Source organism: Armigeres subalbatus, chromosome 1 (genome assembly GCF_024139115.2).
Source record: "Armigeres subalbatus isolate Guangzhou_Male chromosome 1, GZ_Asu_2, whole genome shotgun sequence".
In the NCBI taxonomy this organism is placed as follows: Eukaryota; Metazoa; Arthropoda; class Insecta; order Diptera; family Culicidae; genus Armigeres; species Armigeres subalbatus.
In genome coordinates this window covers 94265775-94281831 of record NC_085139.1, presented here as the reverse complement: position 1 = coordinate 94281831, position 16057 = coordinate 94265775, and the positions used below count along the sequence as shown (strand labels likewise).

At 47.7% G+C, this 16057-nt stretch overlaps 2 protein-coding genes across 6 annotated transcripts in view; one reads left to right on the top strand and one right to left on the bottom strand.

Moving 5' to 3' along the window:
• Positions 1–237: 237 nt before the first annotated feature.
• On the bottom strand, positions 238–4865 carry LOC134202703 (eukaryotic translation initiation factor 3 subunit A). Its single transcript, XM_062677716.1, has 4 exons — positions 4631–4865; positions 1132–4111; positions 839–1068; positions 238–771 (listed from the first exon to the last, which is right to left on the bottom strand). Exons 1-4 carry the CDS (start codon positions 4677–4679, stop codon positions 716–718), a joined length of 3315 nt encoding a protein of 1104 aa, XP_062533700.1. The 5' UTR covers positions 4680–4865; the 3' UTR covers positions 238–715.
• A 10329-nt stretch (positions 4866–15194) lies between these two features.
• The window catches only part of LOC134202860 (endothelin-converting enzyme homolog), an 81156-nt gene continuing 80293 nt past the window's right edge, over positions 15195–16057 (top strand). The window contains exon 1 of one of the 5 annotated variants that reach the window (XM_062677847.1): positions 15195–15464. The gene's annotated coding sequence lies outside the window, so the exon portion shown is untranslated. Of the gene's footprint in view, positions 15632–15675; positions 15804–16057 lie in introns of those variants that run through there. The other 4 variants (XM_062677861.1, XM_062677853.1, XM_062677843.1 and 1 more) reach the window with 4 other exon arrangements.

The following is a 16057-nucleotide window of genomic DNA, read 5'->3' as shown; positions in this document are numbered from 1 at the left end:
ACTCAGCTTGCACATTGGCTGCCACCCAATCACGCGTTGGTAAATTTTTCCCAATAGAGTAAAGCCGATTCCCAGCTTTTGGCGATGCTACAGCATTAGTGGATAACACACATTCAATCTATTATGGTTACAACATTGACGCTCCTTGAAGCATTGCCATCGCGGTAGGTACGCTTTATAAAGAACTATCCCGTGGAATGGAAATGTTCGGACAATTAAAATTTCATATCCGCAGTATTCTGATTACATAGGGATTATATTATTCAAAGCGACTGTTTTGAGAATAGAATTTAGTTTTCATTATCGGAACACAATTCGCGCAAGGCAAATATTTCTCGAACCCAGTTTCATTAGCCATTTCTATCAAGTTTGTCATTCAATCCAATATCTAAGTCGATTAATAAGTCAATGTGTGTCTATACTTGTTGTGTATATCATGAGTTAGGTAGTGTGCTTGTAACGTATTGCCCCCCGTTTTGTAATTTGACAAACATGGTTCCTTCCGTTTTGCAATAATTCAAATATCGATTAGAAGTAGATTCAAGTTTTTGCTCATTGGAACTGGGAACCATTTCGCCTATTCTAATGCAGCTTATTATATTAGCAAGAATGTTTTTAAAATTAACTGTTTTGCCAAACACAAATAAGAAATATATCTAACAATATTGAAAAAGGTTGCATATAGGTATTTGAATCAACGCTGGATATTGTGCGTTCAACGGTGGTGCTTTACGTCGGTCCAACCGTCCTCATCCGGACCAGTGTTGCGGGCTGTAGAAAAAAGCAAGTATATTTAACAACTGATACATTTGAATTTTCAATCAGTTCAGGAACGTACCTTCCTTCGGCCGCTCCTCGCGACGGTCGTCCTTCGGCTTGGCTGGCTCCTGTCGGGGTAGGTTTCGCCAGCTGGAACCTTGGTCTCCGCGGGGTGCTGCACTGCGCCACGTGTCGCCACCACGATCGTCACGGCGTAAACCTCCGCGATCGTCACGACGATCACGGTTGCCTCCAAAGTTCTGACGGTCGCCACCATCCCGACGCATGCCACCTCCGCGTTCACCATCACTATTAAAAAAAATAATTATATTAGGCAAAATAATTCCTTGACCATTTTAATAGGAAACCTACCGCAGTGGAGGCCGATCACCTCGACGAATTGGACCACGATCATCTCGCATCGGTCCGCGGTCGTCTCGACCGTCGTGACGCATTGGCCGGTCACCACCCATCCGGCGAGGTCCATCGCGATCGTCCTTTCCTTCGTCGTCTTGGCGCTCACCACCGCGACGCCATTTATTCGTATCCTGGTCCTCTCCTCCAGCTCGTCCAGCTGGGGCACTACTACGTATGTCACGGAAGCGCGGCTGGAAAATTCCCTCCTTCTTAGGAGCATCCTCTCCTTTAGGTTCTCGCGGTCCGGTGGCTCTCCAATCGGATTCTTGTTTCGGTTCTTGTGAGGCCGCAGCAGATGGAGCAGCAGCCGGTGCGTCACCTCCGCGACGATCTCTCCAGGAATCCTTTTCGTTGTTGTAGGAAGCACGCTGGCGTTCACGATCCTCTTGATGTTTTTTCGCGATCTCTTCATCGCGGGCACGCTGCTTCTCTACGATTGCCTTAGATTTCTCGAGCTCGATGCGTCGCTCCTCCATACGTCGTTCCCGCTCGATACGTTCTTCCTCTTCCTTCTGCTTTCGAATTTCATCTTCGATTCGCCGACGTTCCTCCTCTTTTTCGCGGTGCCATTTCTGACGGCGCTCTTCGTGACGCTGGTAGACTCGGTCCGCTAGGCGACGTTTGCGTTCCTCATCCAGGGCGGCATTGAAGGCCTTAAGTTTTTCGGCGAACTGGTTGCTTCGTTCGCCCTTCAGCTTCTGCCAGAAGATTTCCCGGTCGGGTTGCATGCGCTTCAACCGCTCCTGGACGGCTTCCGCGTTCTTGCGTTCGGCGATGGCCGCCTCAATGCGGGTGGCTTCCTGTTTCTCCCAGAATTGCTTATCCTGCACAAGCTTGTCCTCGAGATATTTGTCGATCAGCGGAATTTCTTCTTGGCGTTTGGCCCGCTCAAAGTAATCGATCTTCTTCTCCTGAGACTTGAGATTGTTATCGTGCGCCTTGCGCTCCTTGAGACGTTCTTCCGCCTCCTTTGCTGCGATCTCTTCGGCGTTCATCTTCTTGATGTCCTCCTCGTCGAACTTTTTCAGGATCTTTTGACCGGCGGCCGTCTGCTTGATTTGATCGATCTTATCCTTAATGTTGCGTTCCTTGATCATTTGCATTTCATTCTCTTGTCGTTTCCGTTCGCGTTCTTCGTTTTCCTGCTCAAGTCGGCGTATTTCGGCAATCTTGTGCTGGCGAGCGATTTCCTCTTGATGGCGGAGTTCCTTCTCTTCGCGCTCAAGATTCACCCTCTCGATGTACTCCTTGCGGTCTTCGATCTTCTTCTGGCGTTGAAGAATGCGTTGGTGTTCTTTGACCATGTTCTCTTCGTAGCTTTTGACCATCTGGGCCCGGAGACGATCACGCTCGGCCTTGTGTCGGTTGGGATTGATGGTCGCGATGGCTCGGTGCAACACAACGGACATGTTGACCAGTTGTGAACGGACCTGCTCCGAGGGCATGGATTGGAGGGTGGGACCATCAGGATGGTCCTCACGCTGGCTTTCGCTAAGATCGGTTCCGAAGTGGACACAGTGATTGCGATGATCGATCGTGATTTGCATGTCGTTGTGGCGCACGCAGTCGACGAGGATACGTTCCAAGTAGAAGCTGGTGGAAAATTTGGCCAATGCCAGGAAACGAGAGAACTCGATCGATTGATAGACCTGAGAAACTTGGCGCACCAAACGGACCAAGGTTACGTCCTGCAAAGCCTGAGTGTACTGGGCGTAAGGATTGTTCTCATCGACTGTAATTTCCTCGATGATGCTTTGAACGCGCTCGCATAGATTCAAAGGATCAAACTCTACTTCCAGCCACTTGTACAAATTCTGGAACTGGGGAGCTGCCAACTGAAGTACGTTCAAACGGAGGACATCCTTCAACAGCGAAACACGAGTAGGCGGCTGCTGAAGTCCGAGCAGCACTGCAAGTTTCTGTGCTTTTTCCAGCGGACTCTTATCGGTTTCGATGAACCGATCGAACTCTGGGTGAGCCGACGGAAGCGGAATTGCCAAAGTGGCAATTAGAACATGGGAGGTCATTCTTTGAATCTCCTCCTGGGTGACATTTTTCTTCATGTCACGGGACAGCTGGAACAACTTCAGCAGGGCAGCGGCATGGAACAATTGATTTCCGGCTTTCCAGAAAACCATGGCCAGCTTCTGGTAGTACAGTGCCATTGTTTTCGGCATCGGCGTCTTCTTAGATAACGTCATCAGCCCATGGATGTCCTCGATGGCTTTGTAAGCCTCCAGCCACAGTTCCATTTGAATGGCACAATCCAATTGATTTAGACGCGTGTCCAAATTCAACTGCTGCGTTTCCGGCTTCGAGATGCTAACATTTGCTGTTTGCGAGCTGACCTTGCTGATATCCTCCAGATGTTTCCTCAACTTCTCGCAGAGCTTCCTAAACTCCATCTTCCGGTTGTACTTCAAACAGAATCCGAAAGCCATCTTCGCAATATCGTGATACAAATTCTCGCAGTGAGAATTCACCTTCAACAGTTCCAAACACTGGCAGTAACTCTCCCACAGGAACTTAACCCACGGCAGCAGAATCGTTCGATCCGAACGATCCTGGGCATCCTCGCCGCAGACAGCACTCATCAGGATCGATTCGGGCGTGGCCAAGTTATCCAAATCGTCAATATCCAGAATGGCCTGCGACGACTGCTGCTGGGCGGCTTCCGTGCGTTCCTCGGCCATCTTCAGGTAGCCCCGGATGACGTTCTCCAGCGAACCCACGTTGACCAGCTGGAACATGTTCCGGTACTGGAACAGGCCCTCCTTGGCGATGTGGGACTTCTTCAGCTCGACACAGAGGTCCAAGTACTTGAACATGATCGGCTCAATCACCGACTCGGACCAGGTGTAGGTCCATTTCTTGATGCGGAACACTTCCTGCAGGGTGTCCAGCGCACGGGCCGGCTTGCCCACTTCGATGAATTCTAAAAGATGGATGAACATAAATTAAAATAAGACGAGCTTGTACTATTTTCATTCTTTTCCACTACATGATAAAAGTTTTCCTATGTGTATTTCGGCCTTCTTCAGTGTCTCGACCTTAGCGTCGAAGTTTAAATTGGCCTCAAATAGAACTTTTAGTACTAATCGTTTATTATAAACTAGTTACTACGCTGACGATTATCAAAAGATCATCGAAATATTTCTTCAGCTTTACCAGACATAAGATTTTTTTTTCAAGCAATAATATACTTTCTCCACATTTTTCGACAATTCCCTTTACTATTAAGAATCTACAAATGTTGGCCTTAATGTTTTGATGGATTCCAAAAATCATTATTATAAATAATATTTGATCTGGGAAAACCCTTATGAAAAAACCATTAAATTTTAAAATCTTAAATTCGGACAACGCTGACACAGCATTAATTTCCTGCAGGAGCGATTTGAAAGCCACCATATTGGATGCACTACTCGGCTAGACCCGTTCTACGGCTACTTACCATTGGCCCGTTTTAGGGCATTTTCCGGACGTTGCATATACCGGGACATGTTGACATTAGCGGCCGCGGGCACTGAGCACTGGTTTGGGCTAAAATTTGTAACTTTGTAGCACTGATTTATTGCTTTTCACCTGATTTTTCCGGTGAAGAGATTTCACCACGCAGTCACTAGCGATTTTGACAGCGACGAAAAGGGTGCGAGCCGTCGTCCGTCGTGCGATGACGTTTGCGGTCTTCTCGTGCCGATGATTCCGAAAAAAATGGCGGACGGCGTTTTGACAATGACAACAAAACGATAAGATTAACCCCAGCGGAGTTGATATGCACGAAGAACGAAAATAATGAAATATATTTATAATAAAAAAGCGACTAAAGCTGACTGACCCGTCAAACTTTGTCTCGCCAAAAACTGGGACGGGACTTGCAAAGAGGAAAAAATGTAACTTCATCTGCAACCAGCAAGCGCTGTCACGAATTGTCAGATGCAACCAGCACCTTTTTGTGTAAAAGTATTGGTATCCCTCAAAAAGTATTCCGAATGATTTTGTTTTACGAGTACTTTTTCACTTTGAAAAGTATTCTAGAAAAGCCGGACAGCTTAATATTGAACTGTTATGAATACGTGTTTTATTTCCGATAGGAAAATCTTTATAAAAATAAGTTTAAAATCCGTAAATCACAAACACTTTTATTGTGCTCAGAAGATTCTACCCGGGATTTAGGTGAAACACTCAAGGAAACAGTTGAGAATCGATGATCAACTGTGATGAAAAGAAGAACAAGTGTCAAAACAAGGAAAAAGAAGCCGTCTTTGCAGGTCTCGTCTCAGGCCAAAAATAGATTAATAATAATTATCAATAAATAGATCAATAACAATTATTTTCTGATACACTTTTTTGCGTCCACAATTTATCTAGAAAACAAATCGGTTTTTTAAAATGATCTCTCATTTTATTTACAACTTTGCTTTATATATTCATTTATTTAGTCTACATCTAAAGCACAGAATACAGACGTTGAAGCTACACTCACTATGTTATGATAAGTTTTTACTGTTCATTTTGAAATTACTTTGGAATGTCGTCGTTATCCCGTGTAGAATCTGCGCTAGCGTCATCAAAAAATGCCTCTGAGCGCTAGTGTCGTTATGCATGCAAGAGCATACCAGCGCCATCGTGTCGTCAAAATGAGCTTGTGAGTTGCAATGTCGACGTCGATGGCGTTGAGGTTCGGTTTGTTTGTTTACACATGTTTTGTAAGAAATTTTGTTCGAGCCTCCATGTCTGTTCTCTGTGTCTAAAGGTTGGTATCGTGTTCCAAAGAAATGTCTTTTTCTATCTCAATCACATGTTAAATTCCGTTCACTGAATCGGAAAAGTAAAGAATCGAAACAAAATTCTTACCTTCTGGATACTGGGTTCGCCGTAGAGTTGGGCGAGCTCATGGTTCATTCTTCGCCGCCAAACACCGTCTTCTTGCACACCGCCAAAAATGGTCCTAAGCACCCGTCTCTCGAATACTCCGAGTGCTTGCAAGTCCTCCTCGAGCATTGTCCATGTTTCATGTCCGTAGAGGACAACCGGTCTTATAAGCGTCTTGTACATGACAGATTTGGTGCGGTGGCGAATCTTTTTCGACCGCAGTTTCTTCTGGAGCCCGTAGTAGGCCCGACTTCCACAGATGATGCGCCTTCGTATTTCACGACTAACGTTGTTGTCAGCCGTTAGCAAGGATCCGAGGTAGACGAATTCCTCGACCACCTCGAAGGTATCCCCGTCTATCGTAACACTGCTTCCCAGGCCCACAGGTTCCGCCCACAAGCATGTACTTTACCTTTGACGCATTCACCACCAGTCCAACTTTTGTTGCTTCACGTTTCAGGCGGGTGTACAGTTCCTTTGCAAATGTTCGGCCGACAATGTCCATGTCATCCGCGAAGCAAATAAATTGACTGGATCTGTTGAAAATCGTACCCCGGCTGTTACACCCGGCTCTCCGCATGACACCTTCTAGCGCAATGTTGAACAACAGGCACGAAAGTCCATCACCTTGTCTTAGTCCCCGGCGCGATTCGAATGAACTGGAGTGTTCGCCCGAAATCTTCACACAGTTTTGCACACCATCCACCGTTGCTTTGATCAGTCTGGTAAGCTTCCCAGGGAAGCTGTTCTCGTCCATAATTTTCCATAGCTCTACGCGGTCTATACTGTCGTATGCCGCCTTGAAATCAACGAACAGATGGTGCGTTAATGGCTGCTTTAACTGTATTCCAGCAGTCCTCAAGAGGGGCCCATCGAGCTCACCCTCTTCCGGCAACGCTGCCTCGAGATGCTGCGCGTATGCAATGGCGACATCAGATTGCTTCAGTCGCTCTAGGTCGTACCGCGGCGTCGTCGGTACCGAACATTGTTGATGACGGAAAGTTTTGGGCGCAGTTTAACCATCGCCAGATAGTGGTCAGAGTCGATGTTAGCGCCACGATATGTCCTGACGTCGATTTGTGATTCTGTCTGCAGTGGTGATCTCCAGGTGTACCGATATGGGAGGCTGTGTTGGAAGTAGGTGCTGCGAATGGCCATATCCTTGGAAGCGGCGAAATCAATTAGTCGTAGGCCTTTTTCGTTCGTCAGCCGGTGAGCGCTGAACTTTCCAATAGTCGGTCTAAACTCCTCCTCTTGGCCAACCTGAGCGTTCAAATCTTCTATGATGATTTTGACGTCGTGGCTTGGGCAGCTGCCGTACTCACGTTCCAGCTGCGCGTAGAATGCGTCCTTATCATCATCAGTGCTTCCGGAGTGTGGGCTGTGGACGTTGATTATGCTGAAGTTGAAGAACCGGCCTTTGATCCTCAACCTGCACATTCTTTCATTGATCGGCCACCTCCCGATCACGCTCCTTTGCATATCGCCCATCACTTTGAAAGCTGTTCCCAGCTCGTGTGTGTTGCCGCAGCTCTGGTAGATGGTATGATTACCTCTAAACGTTCGCACCATTGATCCCTTCCAACAAACCTCCTGCAGCGCTACGATGCCGAATCCACGGTCCTTGAGCACATCGGCGAGTATGCGTGTGCTTCCGATGATGTTGAGAGATTTGCAGTTTCACGAACCGAGTTTCCAATCGCTAGTCCCTTTTCGTCGCAGTGATCTTCGCCGATGGTTCCGGTCCGTACTCTCTTGTTGATTGTTCGTTGCTTGAGTTTTTTTTGCTGGTTTGCAGGGCCTGACACCAAACCCCCTAAATTTCCGGAGGACCATTCCTCTTTATTCCCGGTGGACCATGGTGCACAGTTTCACTTAGAGTCCCTCGCTGGTACTCGGACAATGAATCAGCCGCCCCTAACATGGAGAACAGACGCTGTTGTGAACCGATCCTGACATGGAGAACAGACGCTCAGTAAGTTTTGCACCTCCGGAGAGGAGCAAACCCCCCCCCTTCCCTGTCAGCATACGACCATAGTTCCCACCGGGGTTGGTTACCCGATCTTCCCTAAGGTTGCTCGTATCCCGGCCAGCACCACGGGGAGGTAGGGATAGGAGTAGCTGGGTAAGAAACTGATTCCCTGTACTAATCTCTGCTCTGGTTGCAAGTTCCTGCCCACATGAACTTGGGCATTAGTGGTAAGATATGGCACAAATGGAGTGTTAACTCATCACTAACGGACAATATATCATACGTCCATAGATATTTGATTTGAACTGGAAGAAATGATGGCCGATGTGTTGAAGCACATTTAGCAGCAGAACCATCGACGGTCCAAGGCTCCACATGAGTGTATCTGAAGGAGTTCCCGATGACATTCCAATGGTGAGTAAGCGGGTGGCACCGACCTCTGCCATGATTGCATAACGCTCAAGACGAAACATAATCGTATGAAGTTGAATAGCGTGTCAATGGTTCTAGAGCTTCAGGAGAAAGCTTTCAGAGCTCCTGGAGGAAGCTTTCAGAGCTTCTGTAGAAGTAGTACCAGATTATGTTGGAAATAAAATTGGAGTTTTAGAATAAACGCCTGAATTATTTCAATGCAAACAAAAAGGTTGATCAAAGCAATCGACTTCTGAATGCATCAGTGCCCATGATTATTCTAATATGAACTCGATTGACAGAACAAAATGAACAAACACGCTTCGATAAACGATACATGTTAACATTTGGTATACATCGCCTATCTATCACTAGAGCCACATGTTCCTGCTGGACATACTTGTGAGAGCTTGTGAGTACAAAGCCCAGGCTTCATTTCAGTTCGAGACAGCAGCACGTACGGATGTGTTTTTTGCTCGCGCATTTTTTCCAAGTGTTTTTTCTCGTTCGTTCGCTGTTTACGTTTTCGCTTCGTAGCGTTGGCGTTATTTTCTCCCAGACCCGTCATGGGAGACTCGGTGGCCGATTCGGTCGTTGGAAAAGTGCCTAAGCGGACTGCTCTTGGAGGCGCGGGTAACCCCTCCAAGCAGCTTTTGCAGAGCAACGTGTTCTCGCCGTTGCCGCTTGATGACGCCGGCAATCCGCCGAAAAAGAGGAAGAAGCAGCAATCGCAGCTGCCGCAGGGGCAACCGGAGCGGAAGGAGAAGTGCCCGCCCGTGTTTGTGAAAGGCGATCCACCGGATTTACTCCCAAAAATTCGCCAGCTGATCGCTAAGGGGCTGTAATGTACTTTTCGGCTCTGCAGCGAGGGCGTGAAAGTGATACCGGCAAACAAGGACCATCATCAATCCGTCGTGGAGTTCCTCGAGGTCCACAAGTATGAGTACTTCACTCATGACCACCCCGGCACGAAGCCGCTCAAGGCTTTGCTGCGAGGACTTCACGACATGAAGGAGGAAGAGCTCCAAGCAGAGCTTGAAAGTTGCGGACTGAAGCCAGTGGCCGTGCACAAGATCGCTCGTCACGACAAGTCGAAAAGCTATCACGACCAGCTTTACCTGATCCATCTGGAGCACGGCTCCACTACCTGGAAGGACCTGAAGCTGGTTGGCGTTATAAATTACACCGTCGTTGACTGGGAGCGATATCGGACAGTGCACCGCGATGTCACGCAATGCACCAACTGCTTCAATTTCGGGCACGGCACCAGGAACTGCCGCGCTGCAACAAGTGTGGCGAACCCCATCCGACTGACGAGTGCGACAAAATGGAGGTGGCCGATCCCAAGAGGGGCAAATGTGGCGACAAACATCGGGACACCACAAAGGGCTGCCCAAAGCGAGCCGAGTTCCTGGAAATCCGGAAGAAGGCTTCCACCAGGTCCATGCCGAAGAAGAACCGTGTTCCTGTAATCAACGAGGTGAACTTTCCAGTCATCCCGGCTCCCCGTCGTGTGATTCCAATACTCCCACCGCTACAGCCGCACAAGCGACTGGCAGCGGCAGCTGCATCGGTCCAAGCTCCATCATCGTCGGCACCATCCACCAGCGAATGGCCCCCGCTCCCTCCTCCTGGGTTCCATCGACAGTCGAAGAACGAAGCCGTCCCACCGGAAGAATCTGCTCCGCTGTACACTCCGGAGCAACTGATGCCGATCTTCGCGCAGCTCGCCACTCGGCTGCGCGGCTGCAAAACCCGCTTCGACCAGGTCTTCACTCTTAGCATGTTCATCATCGAAAATGGCTGCTAGGGTGGGCCTGATCAACTGGAACGCTTGCTCGCTCAAGAGCAAAATAATAGAGCTGAAGTATTTCCTTGAGGAGAAGGAAATAGACGTGGCGTTCATCACCGAAACGCACCTAAAACCGGAGGTGAACATCAACATCCCGGACTTCCGCATCGTGCGACTCGACCGGCCGACCAGGGGAGGTGGTGTGGCCATCGCTCTCCGCTACAACATCAACTGTCGTCTGCTTCCAAGCTTCCAGCTCAGTGTCATCGAGGCCATCGGTGTCGAAATCACCATTTCGGTCGGCACAATCGCGCTCATCGCGGCGTACTGTCCAACGCAAGCCAAAGCCGGCGATGGATCACCGGCTGCCCTTCGGAGGGACATCGTCAAGCTGACGCGGAGGCAAGGCCAGTATATCATTGCCGGGGACTTGAATGCCAAACATCAAACCTGGGGCAACAGTCGCGGCAATCGAAACGGCACCATCTGGAGCAACGACATGGAGGAAGGCCACTACACGATCTTAAGCCCCCACTCGGCTGAGTCGGTCCGGTGCCCACGCAACGCTCGACCTCTACATAACAAACCTGAGTGACCACGTCTCGCCGCCGGTTGTATACCAGGAGCTCAGTTCGGATCACTATCCGGTGGTGGCGGAACTGGGCTCCTCGGTCAATCGGCACCAGCAGTTACGACGGAACTACCACCGAGTGAACTGGCAGCGGTTCCAGCAGTGCGGCGATAACACCGTCGACTACGAGGTGCATCCGGAGACGCCAGAAAGTATCGACCGCCAGCTGTGTGCCATCGAAGAGGCAATCTTGGTGGCCAGAGAGCAGCATGTCCCGACGGCTCGGCAGGTAAGCAACTCCTTAAACATCGATACACTCACCAAAGATTTGATTCGATTGCGGAATGTCACTCGCAGGCAGTTTCAGAGTACTTGACTGCCTGAGCTTAAGGCACGCTGCAATCGAATCACAAAAATTATCAAGGCCAGAATGGTGGACCTCAAAAATAACGACTTCTCGAATAAGATCCGCACTCTCCCAGATTATGCTAAGCCGTTCTGGAAAATGACCAAAATTCTAAAATCCAAGCCTCGGCCCATTCCGCCTTTGATCCCACTGTCTAGTGGCTCTAAGAATCGCTTGATAACTCCTGCAGAGAAGGTCGCTGAAATAGGTCGTCACTTCGTCAGCTCACACAATCTTGGGCAGAACATCGTCAGTCCACACGAAGCAGCCGTCAACGAGCATGCTAACAACATCCATTTGATTCCCAACGACTTCTCGGAGGAGTTGGAAATCTCAGCTGACGAATTGACGGCCTATATCAAATCGTCGAAGAACATGAAGGCCCCAGGCTTCGGCAGCATCCTGAATCTCGAGCTCAAACACATGAGTGCTCCGTTCTTTGAGCACCTCTCGCTGATCTTTAATCAGTGTCTCCGGCTCAGCTACTTCCCATCGTCCTGGAAGTCAGCGAAAGTCATCCCCATCCGTAAGCCTGGGAAGGATTCTTCCTCTCCCAAAAGTTATCGGCCCATCAGCCTTCTCTCAGGGTTATCCAAGCTATTCGAAAAAACTATTCATCATCGGTTACTTGAGTCTGCCGAAAATCTCAACATCTTGCTCGAGGAACAGTTTGGTTTCCGATGCGGTCGGTCAACTGTACACCAACTGACCCGAGTTACCAACGTCCTCAGACGGAACAAGTTTGTCTCGAAAACATCCGCCATGGCCTTACTCGATGTCGAGAAGGCATTTGACAATGTATGGCATGATGGCCTGGTGTACAAACTACAACGCTACAATCTTCCCAGCTACCTGGTGAAAATCATCAACAATTACCTGTCGGCAAGGACATTCCGGGTCTCAATCAGCGGAGCGAGTTCCAATGCGCACAACATCGTCGCAGGCGTCCCCCAGGGCAGTATCCTCGGGCCACTGCTTTTCAATCTGTTTACCTCCGACATGCCAGAACCTCCAGAAGGCGGCATTCTGTCTCTGTTCGCAGATGACACATCCATCGTCTACAACGGTAGAGTGATCAGTGCGCTAGTGACAAAACTCCAACGAGGCCTGGATGCTCTGACAGAGTACCTCACCAGCTGGAAGATCTGTATCAACGCGGCGAAGACCCAGGTCATCATTTTCCCCCACTCCAAATCCCCTAAACTTGTTCCGCCTGAGGACTGTAAAATCATCCTCAATGGCACGACTGTGGAATGGGCCAATGAGGCCGACTACCTTGGCTTGACCACCTTGGCTCGACAGCAAGCTTATTTTCAGGCAACAGGTTGACAAAACGGTGACAAAGTGCAACGTCTTGTTGAAACTACTGTACCCTTTGATCAACCGCCGGTCGTCATTGTCCCTGAAAAATAAGCTTGCTGTCTACAAGCAAATCATTCTCCCTGTGATCGAATATGGCATGCCGGTCTGGGAGAGCTGCGCTAAAACCCACCACCTCAAACTTCAACGGGTCCAAAACAAATTCCAGAGGATGATCCTCAACACTCCTCCCAGGACAACAACATCCGAGGTCCACCGTCTGGCCGGAATAAAAACCTTACATGAACGCTTTGGTGAGTGTAAAGAAAAGTTTAGGGTCCGTTGCTTGCACTCGGACCAAGAAGCGCTTAGGGCGCTAGTTCCAATCTAGGTTATCAAATTTTTATTGTAAATATTAGTGTACATACTAGTTAGGTTATCAAATTTTAAAAAACGAACAGTGGGTAATGTCTGTGACATAACCGCTAAGTGGACGTAGGACTTGACTTGACCATGCCTTTAAGATACATAATCTGTCCAAATTTCTCACATCAACTATTTTGGATAAATAATCGGCGTTGCATACCATTCCTTGGCAAAATCTTCTCATCAAACCGACACAGAAATCAAATCTACCTCGAACAAAAATCATCAAAAAAAATTCAGGAAGTATCTGTCCGGTCACGTAATATTAGCCTCGACAGTGGCAACCTTCCCACTGAAGGACTGCCTGAAATAAACCACAAATTGGCTCAGCAGGGGATGTAGACTGTATATCAGCTCTTCCACTGAAGGGCCTTCTAATCCGTGCGATAGCGACTGAAGGAGAACATTATTTTTAACTCTTAGAGCCTTGAAAAAGGCTGTTTGCTTCGGCTAAGTGCAAAAAGTAAGAAAATGATCTTTTCAAATAACCTCGAATTTTTAGTGATGGTATAAAAAAGACAGAATGCTCTGCGAGCGAATGCACTTTTCTTTTATACTACTTAATTTTGAATCTTCTCTGCTTCCCAATTGGTGGGCCAATCAGCTAGTATCTTGTATCCCGCTTCTTTGTCAGCCAAAGCGTCATCATCATCAACGCGTTCGAGAAGGGCTTCTCCTTTTTTACGCTTGTTGCTCGCTGCTGGCGTCTATTTCTTAACGGGACTTTTCGCTTGATACAGGCCAATAAGCCGGGCAAGCGAGCTTAGAATTGCAGTTCAGGTGGGAAGTAGGGTGTTCATTTCTGAGACAACATTGTTAGTAGTAGAAGGAAGGAAGCACCCGGACATGGGATTTCGGGTGATAAGTTTTAGAATTCATAACATGGGACGATCATTCAGTCACGTTCGCTTTGTGTGCGGTCAGTATCAAACAATGTTTTTCTACATATTTTTGTATCAATGCCAATGGCTCTCTGAAGAACCGTTTGTTTTTTGGACATACATGCATCATCATGTGGCTTTTCTTCAGCCTGTCTCGGCTCATCACCGATGCCGGCCGGTCTCGGCTCGACTCTGCTGCTGCTGCCGGTATCTGCTCAGCATTGCTGCTTTGTCGGGTCTGTAGGGTGGACTGCTGCTGTACTGGCTAGCTTTCGGCTGATGATGGTGGCTTTGATGACTTCATTCCCTGCTAAAAGGTGTGAGTGCTGTTCAATCGATGATGCGGTTGCTTCGCTTGTCCCGGTCAGAATGAAATGAAAAAATCGCGTTGCGCTATTTTATGGCTTCTCGGCAGACCCAGCGGCTGCTCATTCGCTGGTGTCTGCACGAATCAGAACGTGGTAATGGAATGATGCAAGAATTATGCGGTACCCATATTTATAGGTTCCCTTGATCTCAATGTTTTTCATTGAAAACAGTTTCATGCCTATTGAAACAAGTTTTTCGGGTCTTATCAAGCATGGACATGAAAGGCATACTTGAAATCTGTCGATTGAGGGGCTTACCGCAGAAATTCGTCCACTGAGACGAACGCTATTAACGTATAAAATCTTTCAACACAGCGTAACGCTGTCGATTTGAATATTTTGAAATGACACCCGGTATAGTAAAGAGAGACGTAAGTCCTACGTCAAAACACACTAGCGCCTCCTGAAGGCCGTCATGATACATTATATTTTAAAAATTAAGTAAAAACGTAGTAATAATGATAATAATAACAATAATTGAAATTGAAGTTGGAGGGCCAAGCCGGCCGATCACTGTACATGTTAAAAATGATTGTAGAACAAAAAATGTTTTAAATAAAGAAGAATTTTACTACTACTACTACTACCATAGCAATTCAGATTTTCGACGGATGTCTAAGGCATTCGCTCGGCCACGACAGAAACCAAGAAAGTTTATTTAAATTTAGTTACAGATTCTAATGAGCTAATAAAACGAGATACCATTTTTAAGTGGAAAGCTCATTTGGAAACAGAAACAGAAGCAGAAATAGAAATAGAAACATAAACAGAAAGAGAAACATAAACGGAATCACTCCGCACATTTATGATCTGTCCATGGTCCGTTGCTTGAGCGTGCTGTGAGCTTTAACTTCTCGCCCACTGACTGGCCAACCGACGACGGGAGGACTGATACGATTAGAAATACGCAGGCGCCTCGCATTCTCCTCGCCATTTGGCACACACTCATACACCAAGGGGATCTCAATCCGTGAAGTGTATACGCCATCTGGTCCTTCTGTCGATGGAATCGGCTCCAGCGGTAACAGTCGCCGGAGAGATTCCATCCGCGATACAGGGATCGGTTCGCCATTGGCCTTTCGCCGATAGCTTGGTCAATTATTTTGTCGGTCAAGAGCATGGCGGCCAGCTGCTAACCTGTGGTGTTGAACAAAAATAGGAATATTCCTCAGATCGGGTTGTGCTTTTACGCGTCCTTGTCGCTATATCGCCGCCGTCGCTGTGTTCTGGAATTACATTTTCCGTCGTTGGTCGTGGCCTGAATTGATTGCGTTGTGTAACGCGGAAGTGAGTGGGTTTTTGTTCGTGAATTCTTTATGGGGAGCGAAAAATCGAAGCATCCATCGCATCTCGTAATCTCAATAGATATGATTGTGATAAGATTGACCAGTGTTTGGAATTCCCTTGTTGTGCGGCGATTCTCAAGTGGTTGAATTCGGAATCATCATTAAAAGGTGTGAAGCACTACAGATGCGAAAGGATTGTGAAAAAGTGAAAAAAGGATTGAGATATTAATCATCCTGATTTGATGGAAGTGATTTCCATCTCAAAATAGTGCATGTGATGAGCACCAGAAAAATCGAGATGGATAATGGTGACAAAATTGCCACACAGAACGAGGACCGAGTATGTTAAAGCAAAATGTGGCTCTTCTATTCCGGGAAAAACTTTCCCACGGTGGAAAGCATCTAGCGCTAAATGGAATGTCGCGAACGCCAAGCTGACATGATTGAATTGTCGATCGATTTTTATGGGTTATGGAGCAGCGGGGAAACTGGAGCGATATGCACAATAGGAGCAGCATCGTCAGATATTTTGGTCATGTTAGGTTTAGATTTTTGATAGTATTTTAATCAAATTTATCGAAGATAGGTACATTG